The sequence below is a fragment of the Aspergillus thermomutatus genome (genome assembly GCF_002237265.1).
Source record: "Aspergillus thermomutatus strain HMR AF 39 chromosome Unknown NODE_9, whole genome shotgun sequence".
In the NCBI taxonomy this organism is placed as follows: domain Eukaryota; kingdom Fungi; phylum Ascomycota; class Eurotiomycetes; order Eurotiales; family Aspergillaceae; genus Aspergillus; species Aspergillus thermomutatus.
In genome coordinates, this window is record NW_020798057.1 from 207239 (window position 1) to 220957 (window position 13719).

Genomic DNA, 13719 nt, shown 5'->3' on the forward strand with positions numbered 1-13719 from the left:
ACATAGTAAAACAAATTCAAGACAGGGCAGACCCTGACGTGAGGTATCTACAACGAACACAGAGCACGTAGCAGATCCATGCCATGTCTCGCATAAGGGTCTTGGACTACACAGACAATATCTGCATATCCTACCCAAATGACGGTCTAGCAGAACACCGAACAGTATATGTTCTTGGCAATTAGGTGAGGAGCTTCCATGATATCACGGTTTCACAGCAGTAGTTCGAGCCTTGAAGTGAGACTTTTGCAGGTAAACCATTGCTCTTCGAGGTCTCTCGCAGCAATCCATGGAAGGTTTTAGATTGCTTATTTCGTGTTAACAAAAGAACTGTATTTCGGGACGCAACGGCAGTCCATGTAGGGTAAGCCATGCTTAGTGCTTACCCTTACCCTGCATGTTGCTCCGTGTGCAATTTCATTTGACCAATCAGATATAGACTTTTATTTCGTTGCTTATAAATAGTAATCCTTGCGTTTTCTAGCTAGAGAGGGTATGACCATGTCCTAGAAGCACATCCTATCAAGAATCAACTGTGGAGTTCTTCTCAGATATATATGTGTCTCTTGTCTCCTGTTTCCGCCCCTTCATTCCATTTGGCCACAAGCACTCTTGAGCCCGAGCTTAGAACTTGGATCATGGCTCCCAAGACTGTCCTCATTACCGGCGCCAACCGCGGTATTGGCAAGGGAATCTTGGAGCTGTACCTGAAGAAGCCGGACCATACCGTCATCGCTGCCAACCGGGATCCAAGCCACCCAACTTCTCAGGCTCTAGCCGACCTTCCAAGAGCCGACGGCACCACATTGGTAATTGTCAAGATCGATGCCACATCTCCTACCGACCCTGCAGCTGCCGTGAAGGAGCTTGCTACCAAGGGAATCCATCACGTCGATATTCTTATCGCCAATGCGGCCATCGCCCTCTTGTGGCCTACGGTCGCCGAGGTCAAGGTTGAGGACATTCAGAAACATATCGACGTCAACGTCTACGGCTTCATCTATCTATATCAAGCTTTCCGGAATCTTCTCAAGCGGGCCGAGGATCCTAAGTGGGTGACGGTTGGGTCGAGCTCGGCATTCTTCACGGTAAGCTTTGCAGTCTACTGCGAGAGATATATCCGGCTAATTTCATGATGTAGTAAGAGAATCTCTCCTAGGATACAAAGATATAGAAAATGACTCTCGCGCTGCTTGTAGGAACTTTATCCCTATGAAAAATGCCGCCTACGCCCCTACCAAGGCCGTTCAGCATTGGTACACTAAGGCCATCTCCGCTGAAGACCCCTGGCTGACCGCGTTTCCTGTTGACCCTGGGTGAGCCCTTCTCCAGGTATGATTATTTCCCCATCAGGCTGAAGACTAATCGGTTTTGCTGGTGTAGCTGGGTGCAGACGGACATTGGCAACCGCGGGGCTGATGTTTTCGGTTTCGAGAAGGCTGCGATGACTGTCGAAGAGAGTGCCACAGGGGTGGTCAAGGTGATCGATTCCTCTACTCGCAAAACCCACAGTGGAAAATTGTTCAAGTATGATGGCGACGAAGAGCCATGGTAGGGGACTTGAAGGACGGCCCGGTCTGTAGATCTTCTATTGTGTACTTGCTTCCCACAGAGGCTAGTCCATACACGATGTACACAGCATAACACTTCTTCTTGCCCTCCAGCAAGCGGGGATTAACCCCCCCAGAATCGTCGTCTTTCGAAATTCAACAGTAGATGTATATGTTCTAGCAATGCTCCCGCAGACAAGTATATGTGGCCACCCACATCTCGCCACATGCATCATTCTCCATCTTACCAGAACATAATCCTATTGAGCACAGTCACTGCTCTATACTGCCCATCGCCTGATGTGACTTGAGCGTTCATCGGGGGCGTGTATGCGGTGGGAAGAGTGTAGTCTCTGCTGAGAATGCTATAAAACCTCATCTCAGGTTGCCTCACTCTTGTCCAATAGACGGGTAGGCACCAGCAGTCCAGACAGATCGAGTAATATGTCCTTAGAGAACAAAGTTTGAACCTGGTATATGTAGGAAGCTATTCGCTGATCGGATATTATGTGGAGAACATGGTTGTCCCCCACCTTCCCGACAATCTCCATAGCCACTCACCTCCAGGATATCAAGAAAATCATGAGCCTTTTTCGCCGATATGAGTCGGACAGCAGGCCGGACTTGATAAGCTCGATCTAAACAGCAACAACTGCAGGATACTGGTAGATATACCTGCACTCTCCAAGCTTTCTTCAGGGGAATTGCGGGGGTGTCTCCGCTGTGTAAAGTCTAGACTCATAGGGCATCTCAATCCCCGCTATTTGATGTGGGGGAAAAGTCAAAGTCCGGCAGATTGAGTAATCTGCTAGAGTATGCCCCCTTGATATATGGTAACAATGTGCTTTCGCATCATCCCACCCATCGCTCCCCACGTTCGGAGCTGCGTTCGGCACCATGATCACACCACAGTCGCAGCCAGATTCGGTGCCGGAAGGCAACTCGGTGCAGCGAAACCTGTATCAGTGCGGAACATGCTCCCAGTCGTACTCGCGGATCGACCATCTGCGCCGCCATGTTCTTTCGCGTAGGTCACTGCGGCTGCCAGTTGGCGGTGGCGTCGTTTGTCGGTCTCGCTGACAGTCTACGGTAGACACCCAGGAAAAGCCTCACCAGTGCGCTGTCTGTAGCAAGCGGTTTGGCAGAATGTGCTGTTTCCCTCGCAATCTTACCTGATCACTCCAGTTAATGTTGATTTTAGTGATCTGCTCCGTCGGCATTCTGCTCTGCACACTACCACGGGCAGTAAGCAGGCCTTCAAGAAGCGTCCTCGTACTGGCAGCGCGAACCCCATCATCCGGGCTTCCCAAGCATGCAGCGCCTGTGCAGAAGACCATCTTAAATGCGACGAAGAAAAGCCCTGCGCCCGATGCCGCAGGCGAAATATTGCCTGCGTGGTTCCTTCCAAGTCCCCTGACGGCGTTCAGATCCGCTTGACCAACCGGGACAGTCGGGTTGGCACGGAAGTAAACGGCAGCCATAACTCAGATGAAAGGAGAGAAGAAACAGATACAGTACCAGCCCTCATCACTCCTCCGATGGAGATCCCAGCCAGCGACTCCTGGTCACAAGAGCCGGACCATTCGCAGTCTATCGACTTGGAAGCTGACAGCCATATGCCACCTGACTACGTTCCATCGGGGATCAGGGATGAGCTCACAAGTGCATTGTTTACAGAGCCGCCTAGTGGCGTACGTACACCCCGGGGATTGATCACCTTTGGCCTGCAGACCGATCTCGACTTTAGCATGGTCGATCTCAGCTTCCTCGAGTCATACAATAGCCACGTACCGTTTGAGTTCGATGAACAAGCACCAAGTCTGTCTCTGTCTGGCTCGCCCTACGAGACCCGCGAAACACCGATCGAGAGAAATCCCCGAGGCTCACGGTCTATGCAGCGACTGCGATGGCGCTTCGTCCCTGCTCCTCAAGACCATGGCTATTGCGAGCACGAAAACCTTTTACTAGCCAACGAAGCGACTGGCGCATCCACTCTGACTCCCCAGAGCCTTGAAGGCGTGAACAGCCAATCGACAACGGACCAAAGTCTCGATCTCCACTCTCGTGATAAGATCCTGGGCATTGTTCTCAGTCAGATGAAACAGCCTATCTCGGCCGTTCTGTCATCCTTCCCGTCGGTCCAGCTTCTTGACAGCCTGATCCGATATTACCTGACCGCCCCATTCTCTACCGCCAGTTCCTGGATCCATCGGGGGACTTTTCGACCGCAGCAAGTGTGTCCAGAGCTGCTTCTAGCCATGGCCGCAGCTGGGGCCGTCTTGACACCGGATCCCTCGCTACGTAAACTGGGATTTGCCATGCAGGAAGTCGTCCGGTTGCAGCTGCCTTCGGTGTTCGAGGGGAACAACACCACCATCCGTGACCTTCACCTTCATCAAGCATACTTGCTATATCTAGAAATAGGCCTATGGAGTGGCAATAGCCGCAAGATCGAGATCTCAGAGGCCTTCCGCCAACCTCTGCTGACCATGGTTCGTCGCGGCGGGAATTTTCACCAGTCAGCCTATCCGCCCCTGCCAGCGCGGCTGGAAGAGTCTGGTCAGAGCTTGGAAGATGCATGGCGATGCTGGGCGTACAAAGAAGCATACAAGAGGCTTGTGTACCGCTTGTTTCGACTGGAGGCTCAAGTCTCCATGGCTCTCTTTACCACCCCTTTGATTACCTACGCCGAAATGGGCCCCCCTCTCCCTGCTCCTTCGTATCTCTGGGAAGCTAGTTCCGCATCGCAATGGAAGGAAGCCTATCATTCATCGCTCATGTCCTCTGCAGGTCGAACTCCCACGGTCAGCGAGTGCGTGGCGAACTTGGATCTTCTGGAAACCAGCCGTCGGATTGCGGACATCCGTCTTACCTGCGGTGCAGTCCTGCACTGTATATGGGGCCTCGTATGGGAGTACCGCCAGCTGAGCTCTCTTTTGAACGGACACAGCCGCTACTGGGATAATGATCTGCTCATGGCCTCTCGGCATGGACAGCTTAGCAGGATACTCGCATGCTTTCGAATGGGATACCGGGACGAAGCCCCCGTGCAGTTGCACTTTATCTTGATGCACATGTACATGTCCCTGGAGGAGGTTGAGACACTGGCTACCTCGGATGATCCCAGTCGCGCGTGGGTTCAACCTGCTCTGAGCGACTGGTTCAGGAGCGAACAGTCCCGACACGCCATCTGGCATGCGGGCCAGGTCGTTGGAGCCATCAAAGCTCTTCCGTTGCAAGCTCTGCGGGATTTCATGGCGATTGCGCTGTACCATGCCAGTCTGACTTTGTGGGCCTACGGCGTGGTATTCTTCCATACTGTGGATCCTCATGGTCAGCAGCTGGCTGGTCCAGCACTGCAGCAGAGGGTCTGGCTGGATGGGCCAGAAAGTGAGAATACGCAGCGGTTCATTACCCTGCAACGCGGGATACCTGTCCTGCAGGGTGTTGGCCATGCAGAAGAGGCGGTCTCTGTCGGTGATCCCCAGGCAGTTCTGGAAACGATGATCAAAGTCATGCAACACAATCACCACCATGAAACCTTCACGCAGACTCCGCCGCTGGTGGATAATTTGGTCCATCTTCTTGAAAAGTTGCGAGATGCCAGCAAATAACTTGTGACGCGGCGCAGAACTATTTGGCGGTATAGGGATATTGGCGGGATGAATATATGAATGTATGAATGACTGATAAGGAGCAAATATATCTAGTACATAAATTCTATGACTTTGTAACTTGTTTTCTTCACTTAATTCGTAAGGAGGGCTCATAGCGAGAAACCTGCGTCTATTACTGCATTTATCCCCGTCATGGATCTGGACGTAGCGAATACTTTGACTTGTTCGGCAACGTCCTATCAAGTCGGTCAGGCAAGAGAGCTATCATTATGACGAGGGACATACCTCTGGAGTCGCAAATCGTTTAAGCAAGTTCTTTCCTTTCACGGCGTTGAGCTTCTCCTCCGGGAACTGAAGACCCCAGTCCTGGTTTGGTCTGTCAGATTCTGCTCTAAAAGTCCATGGAGTCACTCACTGTGAGCAACACCCCTGGCGACACCGAGTTGACTCGGATCTTTGGTGCGGCAATGATGGCCAAACTCTTGACGAGATGTATGAGTGCCGCTTTGGTCACGGCATATGGCTAGTATCGTCAGATCACCATTTCTGAACTCATTAATATATCAATTCAAGAGATACATACCAATGAGCTTCCACTAGGCTTGACCCCCGCAACACTAGCTGTAGCAATAAACCCCCCTTCACTTCGTTCTAAATGCTCCTGACAAGCCCGGAAAAGCTGAAAATGACTCCTGACATTCATCGAGAAGCATTTATCCCAGTCCGCCTCGCTATCTGCTTCCTCCAGGTTCATAAAGTCGGTCATTCGCGTCCAGCCGACGTTGGAAACCACCACGTCTAACCGGCCCATGGTCTGGATGGTTTGCTGCACGAGCCGCTGAATGTCGCTTCGGTTGGCCAGATTCGCCTGGATTGCTGTATATTGAGAACCATTTGCGCCAGGTCCCTTGGCCTGATTCGAAGCTCTCAGCTCCTGGAGTAATCGTTCGGCCGGGGCAGGGTCAGAGTTGTAATTGATCACGATGTTCATGCCATGCTCGGCCAGGCATCTTGCAATTGCTGCGCCGACGCCTCTGGAGGCGCCGGTAATCAAAGCGACCTTTGGTGAAGTCATGATAGTACAGGTTTGACGGTTCTTGGTTGAGAAGGTTGAGACGAAGGGTGGACAAGCTGGAAGAGGGCTGACACAATAGCCCCGGATTCCTCTATGGGGTTAGGAATTACCCGAGGGCGCTCTTACAGTCCTCCCGAGAAGATCTCTGTTGTTCTCCATGTTCGCAGTCAAGGCCGGACTCTCGGACTTGTGGCCGACGCTGGCTCGGGTGGAGCCGAAAGAAGCTGTATGGCAATACATAGCGTCGCTACGGCTATATGTATTCTCACTATGGCAACTGAATTACAGATATACGAGTTTCTAGCCTGCACTCTTCAGCTCTACCATAAACAGGACTCAACGACACAATGGCAAGACATTACCTCAAGACTCGCGCAGATGCCGCATCGAACTTGACAGCGCCCCAAGTCGACGTGAGTTCCATTGTCAAGGGCGTGATCGACGACATACGCGCAAATGGAGACGCAGCGGTGCGCAAGTACTCGGAGAAATTTGACAAATGGTCGCCTGCCTCGTTCAAGCTCTCCCAAGAGGAGATTGAGGCATCAATCGCGGCCTGCCCTACGCAGACAATCGAGGATATCAAGCAGGTCCAGAGGAATGTGCGAGCCTTTGCACAAGCGCAACGAGACTCGATCAAAGATTTTGAGTACGAAATCCAGCCTGTAAGAGTGTCCAATCCGGGTCTTTGAAGCTGTACTGACAAACGCAGGGCGTGTTTCTTGGCCAGAAAAATCTGCCTATCCAGACAGTTGGAGCGTATGTACTCCGAAAAGAGCAGAATGAGCAGTCTGGACTAACTAATGACAGCTACATCCCCGGCGGTCGATACCCCCTCCTCGCCTCCGCCCATATGACTATTCTCACGGCCAAGGTAGCCGGTGTCCCCAAAGTCATTGGCTGCACTCCTCCTATCGCGGGCCAGATCCCTCATGCCACCATCGCAGCCATGCACCTGGCTGGTGCAGACGAGATCTACCTGCTTGGAGGAGTGCAAGCCATCGCCGCCATGGCCCTGGGCACCGAGACCATGTCGAAGGTGGATTTCATCGCAGGGCCCGGCAACGCCTTTGTGGCAGAGGCGAAGAGGCAGATGTTCGGCGAAATTGGCATTGATCTTTTTGCGGGCCCGACGGAGATTCTCATTGTGGCTGATGAGACGGCCGATCCCTTTACGGTGGCCACGGACATTCTCTCGCAGGCCGAGCATGGGCCTGATTCGCCCGCGGTGATCATCACCACTTCCGAGGCTGTTGGCCGCGAGTCGATGCGGATTATTACGCAGCTACTGAAGAACCTGTCCACTGCGGAACTCGCAGGGACATCGTGGGATCGATTCGGCGAGGTGATCGTCGTGGACTCGATTGACGAGGCGTGGACGCTGGCGGATGAATATGCCAGCGAGCATGTGCAAATCCTCACCAAAGAACCACGGGAAGCCCTCAAGAAGATGACCGCCTACGGTGCTTTGTTCCTTGGAGAGAAGACTTGTGTCTCCTACGGTGATAAGGTATGTCCTTGAGGAAAGTTAGAAATATTCGAATCTGACCAAGTTAGGTCATTGGCACCAACCACGTCCTTCCCACGAAGAAAGCTGCGAGATATACCGGAGGCCTGTGGGTAGGAAAGTATCTTCGCACCGTGACGTATCAAGAAGTTACCAGCCGTCAGGCAAGCGGAGAATTGGGACGACTGTGTGGAAGAGCAGCACGCGCTGAGAACTTTGAGGGTCATGCACGGTCTGGCGATCTTCGGGCTTACAACTATCTGGGTGATCAGTTTGAATGGATTCAGAGAGATAGGTAGAGGAGTAGGATAATCAATATACAAGTTGAATGGCGCCCATTTCACATTTCCGAGTCAATGCATGGTGAAGCTTCGTGTACTTGATCCTATATAACCCATGCTTCTCTATATGTTGTTAGACTTCTGCTTCATCTCGGTTTCCGAATAGCGCTGTTTATCTTTCGACGCTTTCCTCATAAGAATTCTATCCGTAAACCTGCCGGTCCTATGATGATCTTGTATACAAGCTTACAGTTGACTTTGCGAGTCAAGGTACTAGGATTTAAGAAGTATCTTCTCAACATGTCTTTGCATGGCGATGATGTGGTCTTGGATGTATTCTCCCACTTGTTGCAGCTGCTTTTCAAAGGTCCCAGAGATCCCTCGCCACCGAGTCCCCAAATTAAATCAGCCAATAATGATAACCAGTTAGTTCATTGATGTGCGAAAGATCAGACGATCCCGGTCTCCCTGGTGACGACCAAACGATGTGAGCATGCATATGTTATGAGTTCGGATAGACGACAGCCCCTCCACCTCCTCACCCGGTGGTCCCGAAGTCTGTGGTTGCTGACACCAAACGTAAGAGGAAGCTGGAAGCCTTACCCCACCTGGTATTATCTGCTGGTTGTTTGAAGAAAGGTAATCGTTACTCCGTACAAAAGGTCCTCAACTGCAATTATCATTGCGGTGCGCTACCTATCCACTATTGTGTCTCTTCTTTACTTGCAGTCGATATCCCACGCAATGGCAGCTATTAACGGAACAGTCGCGACAAACCAGACAACCAGTCCGTCCTCCTTGAAGGTTTTAGTCGTAGGAGGTGGCATTGGTGGGTTGACAGCCGCAATTGCCCTTCGTAGGCAAGGCCATGATGTGCAGGTGTGTTATCCGACCTACTTCGGACAACAAAAGACGGTTGACCATTGCAGATCTTCGAGCAATCTCGATTGGCCGTTGAGACCGGCGCAGCACTCCATCTTGCCCCGAATGCCAATGGGATCCTTAAGCGACTGGGCATCGATGCGCAGCAGTTTGGCGCAAACTTGATGGAGAGGGTACGCATCATGCTATTGATCGAAATCTCAAATACTAAATCAGACCCTTTAGCTCGTTGAATATACCTCTCTGGGCCACATCGAACGAGCCATCGATCTTGGTGAGCAAAACAAGAGATGGCAGCATGTGAGTACCACTGCCAAGTCGTCTTGAGGGCACCATTCTAACCACTTCCAGCAATGGCTCCTGGCTCATCGCATTGATTTGCATAACCAACTTAAGAGGGCAGCGATGAGCGGCGACGCGGACCGCGAGGCTATCCCCTTCCGAACCGCCAGTCGGGTGGTACAGGTCGACCCAGCGACAGCCACCATCACCCTGGAAGACGGGACCCGACTCCAGGGTGATTTGGTGGTTGGAGCCGACGGAGTCCACTCCGTCACCCGCAGTGCCATTCCAGGCGGAAATGTCAAGGCTTCCTGCTGCGGCAAGAGTGCCTTTCGCTTCCTTGTATCCAAGCAAGCAGCGCTGGACGATCCCGAGACCGCCGCTCTGGTCGAGCGTCCGGGAGAGCTGTCCATCTGGTACGGTGCCGATCGGCGGATTGTGCTCTATCCCACATCGCAAAACACTGTGTTGAACTTCGTGTTGATTCACCCAGAGGAGGAGTCGGCGGAAGAGGCAGATGAGAGCTGGGGCCAGTCAGGCAATCTACAGAAGATGCTCCAGATCTTCTCCTCGTTTGACCCTGCAGTGCTAAAGCTGGTGAGCAAGGCGGATCCGCAGAGTGTGCGAGTGTGGAAGCTGCTAGATATGGAGGAGATCCCGCGGTGGTACGAGGGTCGTTTGGCTCTGCTGGGTGACGCCGCCCATCCCTTCCTCCCCCATCAAGGCCAGGGAGCGGGCGTTGCGATAGAAGACGCTGCTGCCTTGGCCGTAGTGCTGCCTCTGGGGACGCCCGTCGAGGAAATTCCCGAGCGTCTCCAGCTGTATGATGCGATCCGTCATGAACGGGCTACCCGCATACAACAATTCTCTCGGCTGGCCGGCCGTGATCGTATCGATGGACAGGAAACCGCTGACAGTAAGTCTTCTGCTTTTTTCCTTCGAACACCACACTAACTGCCTCAGTGTACGGCTTTACCAACTACAACTTTGGCCACGACGAGTGGGATAATTCGACGCAGAGACTCCGCGAATGGACGTGGAAACGCATCCCCAATCCCTACTGGCGCATGCCCATCGCCTTTGGTCCCATGCCCGGTCCGCGTCAGAACCACTTGGGCGTCCCCCGCGATGGCACCAAATCCACCTTCACCACTGCCTCGATCAAGTTCAAGACCTCACGTACCGTACTTCAGAACCTCTTTCCCCCGGACCGTCGTGGGTGGCGATTCAGCGCCCCTGATACCGTGGCATATGCGTCCTTCTCGCAGACCACACTGAACAAGATGGAGTGGCTGGGTGGCTCAGGGTATTCTCACATCGGTTTGTATGTTCATGGCGTCGAGTACGTCAAGGAGGACGGCACTGTTATCCGAGGCTCCTACCTGCCCATCCTCTTCGAATCATTGACCGACCCCATCGTGTCCGGAAGAGAAGAGCTGGGCGCTCCTAAGCTGTATACTTCGGTGGACATCTACCGTCGGGCAAACTCGTATCGGATTCGTACAGGGTGGCAGGGAGCGCTCTGGGGCCATTTCCTGCTTGAAGATCTGGTCGAAGTTGACCCAGCGACGACTCCCGGAGGGTTCAGTGGAGAATCTGACGATGGGATCCTGGTATACAAATATATCCCGCAGACCGGTCGTTCGAACAAGAACAAAGCAGCTGAAGAATATGCGGCCTTTGATCCCTTCTCGGAGGCTGTGCCCACCCCCCGTCCACACAAGGTATGGACCTCGTCCAAGGCCAGTTTCCAAATCGACCCGCTGGACTGGGAGCAGCTGCCTACACTCCATCATGTCATTTCGCGACTCGCAGAACTTCCGGTATATGAGATTGTAAGTGCCAGGGTGGTGGAGGGAGAGGGAGTGCCCGATGTTTCGGGAATGAGGCCAATTGAATAGATAGCTTGCCGCGGCCTTTTACTACTTTGTTTAGCTGATAGCGAGAATATACTAATTTCTTCTCACGATCTCAATATTGAACTCGACATGAGATATCACCACATATGTGATCCTAACCATCAAGGTTGTTCTATTTGTAGATCTGTGGTAAAAATGGGTCCCGACGCTGGGTAGTATCGAAGAATGAGTTTTATATCCCATCATTGCTGGTTTCCTTCACCTGAGAATATATGGCGCAGGAAATCAGTCCAAATGGCCACTGCTCTCTGAGGATGTTACGATAAAATGGAGTAATCATTCTACTCCTTCACTGGCGGTCATCTAGGCCGTAAAGGAGACTACTAGGCGTACTGGTCCAAAAGCGATTCATATGCACACTAAGTTGCAGGCCACGCGTCCCCCAATATCGGTCTCATTATAGCTTCGTTCCCCTCCTATTCGGGACCGCCGTCTCAATTAAAGCTTGAGGAGAAACGACAAGGCGCTACGGCTCCACCTACCCCAGGTTTCTTGCATGTATTCATTCTCCCAACGAGGAAGGTTGTTGATGATGCTGATCCTACGATGAATTCGTACGCTTGGTCGCGTCAAGGATATGGCAGAGAAACCTATAAATTGGGCTTGTGTACATACAGCTACCATATCAGCAATTCGGACTAGAAGACTTCAAAACACCTGTTCGCCTCGCAAGCCGTTCTGACAAAATGGCCATTCACTCTCTTCTTTTGCTGGCCCTCAGCTCCCTTGTGCTGGGCTCAGTTTCCGTCGTGGATCCTAGCAACTACGCCGATCTGACCGCGGATGCCAAGGACAATGCTATCATGGCGGACTACACCACTGATAACGGTGGTCCCATGTCTTTGAGTTATAACATCACCGGTCCCTACTACTACGTTGACACGGACGCGGAGCTGGACCACCAGACCTTGACGGTCAATTCCAACGATACGAGTGTGCTCGTTGCCACGCAGGGCGCTAATGTCAATCTGTCCCATGTGGAGGTGATCAAGGAGGGATACTGCACCTGGCTCAACCAGGCGAGCTTTTTCGGCGTCAACGCGGCCATCAACATTGCCAACGGATCCACTGCATACATCGAGGACAGCAACATTACCGTGCACAATGGTGCGGCCAACATCTTTGTCTATGGTACTGGGACAACCGTCCATGTGAGCAACACGAATCTCTACAGCTCCGGACCTGTTGCCCATGGCCTCTACGCGGCAGGCAATGGCACCATCTACGCGTCGAATGTGCGCCACTACTCTGGCGGAAATCGCTGCTCCTCCTTTTCCGGTGACGGCCCGGCCGGCTATCTCCATGTTAGCGACTCGGTTGCTCACACGGCGGGTATTGGCAGTGCCATCTTCTACGCCCTCGGTGAGATCTACGGTACCGACGTCGTTGGGTTGGCTGAGAAGGCGCCTACACTGTTCAGCGACGGGGCGCAGAAGGCGGTATTCAAAAACGTCGATCTGACTGCTGGTTTATTGGCCGGAACCGTCATGTTCTCCTCTTCGCAGAGGCAGAGCGGGGCCTCGATATCTTTTGAAAATTCTCGACTCACGACTCTGAGGAAGGACATGGCTGCCCTGTGGTTTGGTAACGTCATTGCCACCGCTACTCTCGTTGCCACGGAGCTCGACCCAGCCTCGGGTATCCTCGTCATTGCCAATTCCTCCCAGGTAACCCAGGCATTCCAGTACTTTGCCGGATCGGAGGAGAATTCGTCCATTCAGCCTGCTGAGGTTACTGTCTCTGTGGCGGAGTCTGCCCTCGAGGGTGACATCGTCGCATACAATGGCAGCTCAATCTCTTGGAGTCTCACGGACCACTCCAGTTGGACGGGATCTGCCTACACTGCGGGCAAGGGCACCGCCACTTTTGCCGTGTCTCTTGATGAGACCTCCACCTGGACTCTGACTCGGGATGTCAGTGTGCAGAACTTTACTAATGCCGACGCAAACAACAAGAACATCCGTTCCAGGGGCTACAATATATATTACAATCCGTCTGTGGCTTCCAACGCGTGGCTCAAGTCCAAGACCGTCAGCCTGCCTGGTGGTGGACACCTCAAGCCTCGCTTTCACTAGTTAACGGCATGCAAATTTGGATATATGTGGTCTGCTTGCCTTGGGAGAGACAGTTTTGTGAGGGGACTATTTCCAGTTCTCAGCTAGTCAGAACTAGATAATATCAGGCTATCAGCCTCCATTGTACTAGTCATTCTTTGTTAGTCAATCTTTAGCCTCAAACGGTTCATCATCAGGGAAGTACTTCTTGCTACTAGCTTAGAAGCAACTCACCTTGCTCGTGCTTTTCGATCCACATTTTTCCTAGAATAATTGGCAAGTAGAGAGTTCCAGCTGTGTCTCATGCAGTCATTGTGGCTATCCCGCCTCGCCTACGCATACCCTATGTGACGAATCATCTCATTTTACTGGCCAGTTGCATATTCTCCCTGACACTATTTCCCAATAATTCTTAAACCAATGGACTCTCCATGAGCAATCGGTCCCCGTAGCTTCAGTTGGATCATCTCCGGTGTACCAGGAAACAATTTTGATTTGTCCAGCCGGTGTTCCGATGTCTCCCCCACTTCCCCGGACTCCAGCCCCCGGATC

At 52.4% G+C, this 13719-nt stretch overlaps 6 protein-coding genes across 6 annotated transcripts; 5 read left to right on the forward strand and 1 right to left on the reverse strand.

Annotated features, from left to right (window-relative positions):
• Positions 1–638: 638 nt before the first annotated feature.
• On the forward strand, positions 639–1555 carry CDV56_109545 (uncharacterized protein; the record flags this gene model as incomplete). Its single annotated transcript, XM_026763164.1, has 3 exons — positions 639–1051; positions 1200–1316; positions 1384–1555. 3 exons carry the CDS (start codon positions 639–641, stop codon positions 1553–1555), a joined length of 702 nt encoding a protein of 233 aa, XP_026618390.1.
• Positions 1556–2447: 892 nt separating this feature from the next.
• Positions 2448–5164, forward strand: CDV56_109548 (C6 transcription factor RegA; the record flags this gene model as incomplete). Its single annotated transcript, XM_026763167.1, has 3 exons — positions 2448–2577; positions 2644–2676; positions 2736–5164. The coding sequence occupies 3 exons, from the start codon at positions 2448–2450 to the stop codon at positions 5162–5164; spliced, it is 2592 nt and encodes an 863-aa protein (XP_026618391.1).
• A 152-nt stretch (positions 5165–5316) lies between these two features.
• On the reverse strand, positions 5317–6242 carry CDV56_109557 (SDR family NAD(P)-dependent oxidoreductase; the record flags this gene model as incomplete). Its single annotated transcript, XM_026763176.1, has 4 exons — positions 5317–5403; positions 5453–5533; positions 5583–5690; positions 5751–6242. The coding sequence occupies 4 exons, from the start codon at positions 6240–6242 to the stop codon at positions 5317–5319; spliced, it is 768 nt and encodes a 255-aa protein (XP_026618392.1).
• A 347-nt stretch (positions 6243–6589) lies between these two features.
• CDV56_109559 (histidinol dehydrogenase family protein) lies at positions 6590–8048 on the forward strand (the record flags this gene model as incomplete). The annotated part of the gene is made up of 4 exons (XM_026763178.1): positions 6590–6907; positions 6955–7001; positions 7053–7752; positions 7800–8048. The coding sequence occupies 4 exons, from the start codon at positions 6590–6592 to the stop codon at positions 8046–8048; spliced, it is 1314 nt and encodes a 437-aa protein (XP_026618393.1).
• A 726-nt stretch (positions 8049–8774) lies between these two features.
• Positions 8775–11095, forward strand: CDV56_109565 (putative salicylate hydroxylase; the record flags this gene model as incomplete). Its single annotated transcript, XM_026763184.1, has 5 exons — positions 8775–8909; positions 8960–9085; positions 9138–9212; positions 9264–10110; positions 10158–11095. The coding sequence occupies 5 exons, from the start codon at positions 8775–8777 to the stop codon at positions 11093–11095; spliced, it is 2121 nt and encodes a 706-aa protein (XP_026618394.1).
• Positions 11096–11799: 704 nt separating this feature from the next.
• Positions 11800–13188, forward strand: CDV56_109569 (uncharacterized protein; the record flags this gene model as incomplete). The annotated part of the gene is made up of 1 exon (XM_026763188.1): positions 11800–13188. The coding sequence occupies one exon, from the start codon at positions 11800–11802 to the stop codon at positions 13186–13188; it is 1389 nt and encodes a 462-aa protein (XP_026618395.1).
• Positions 13189–13719: the final 531 nt, after the last annotated feature.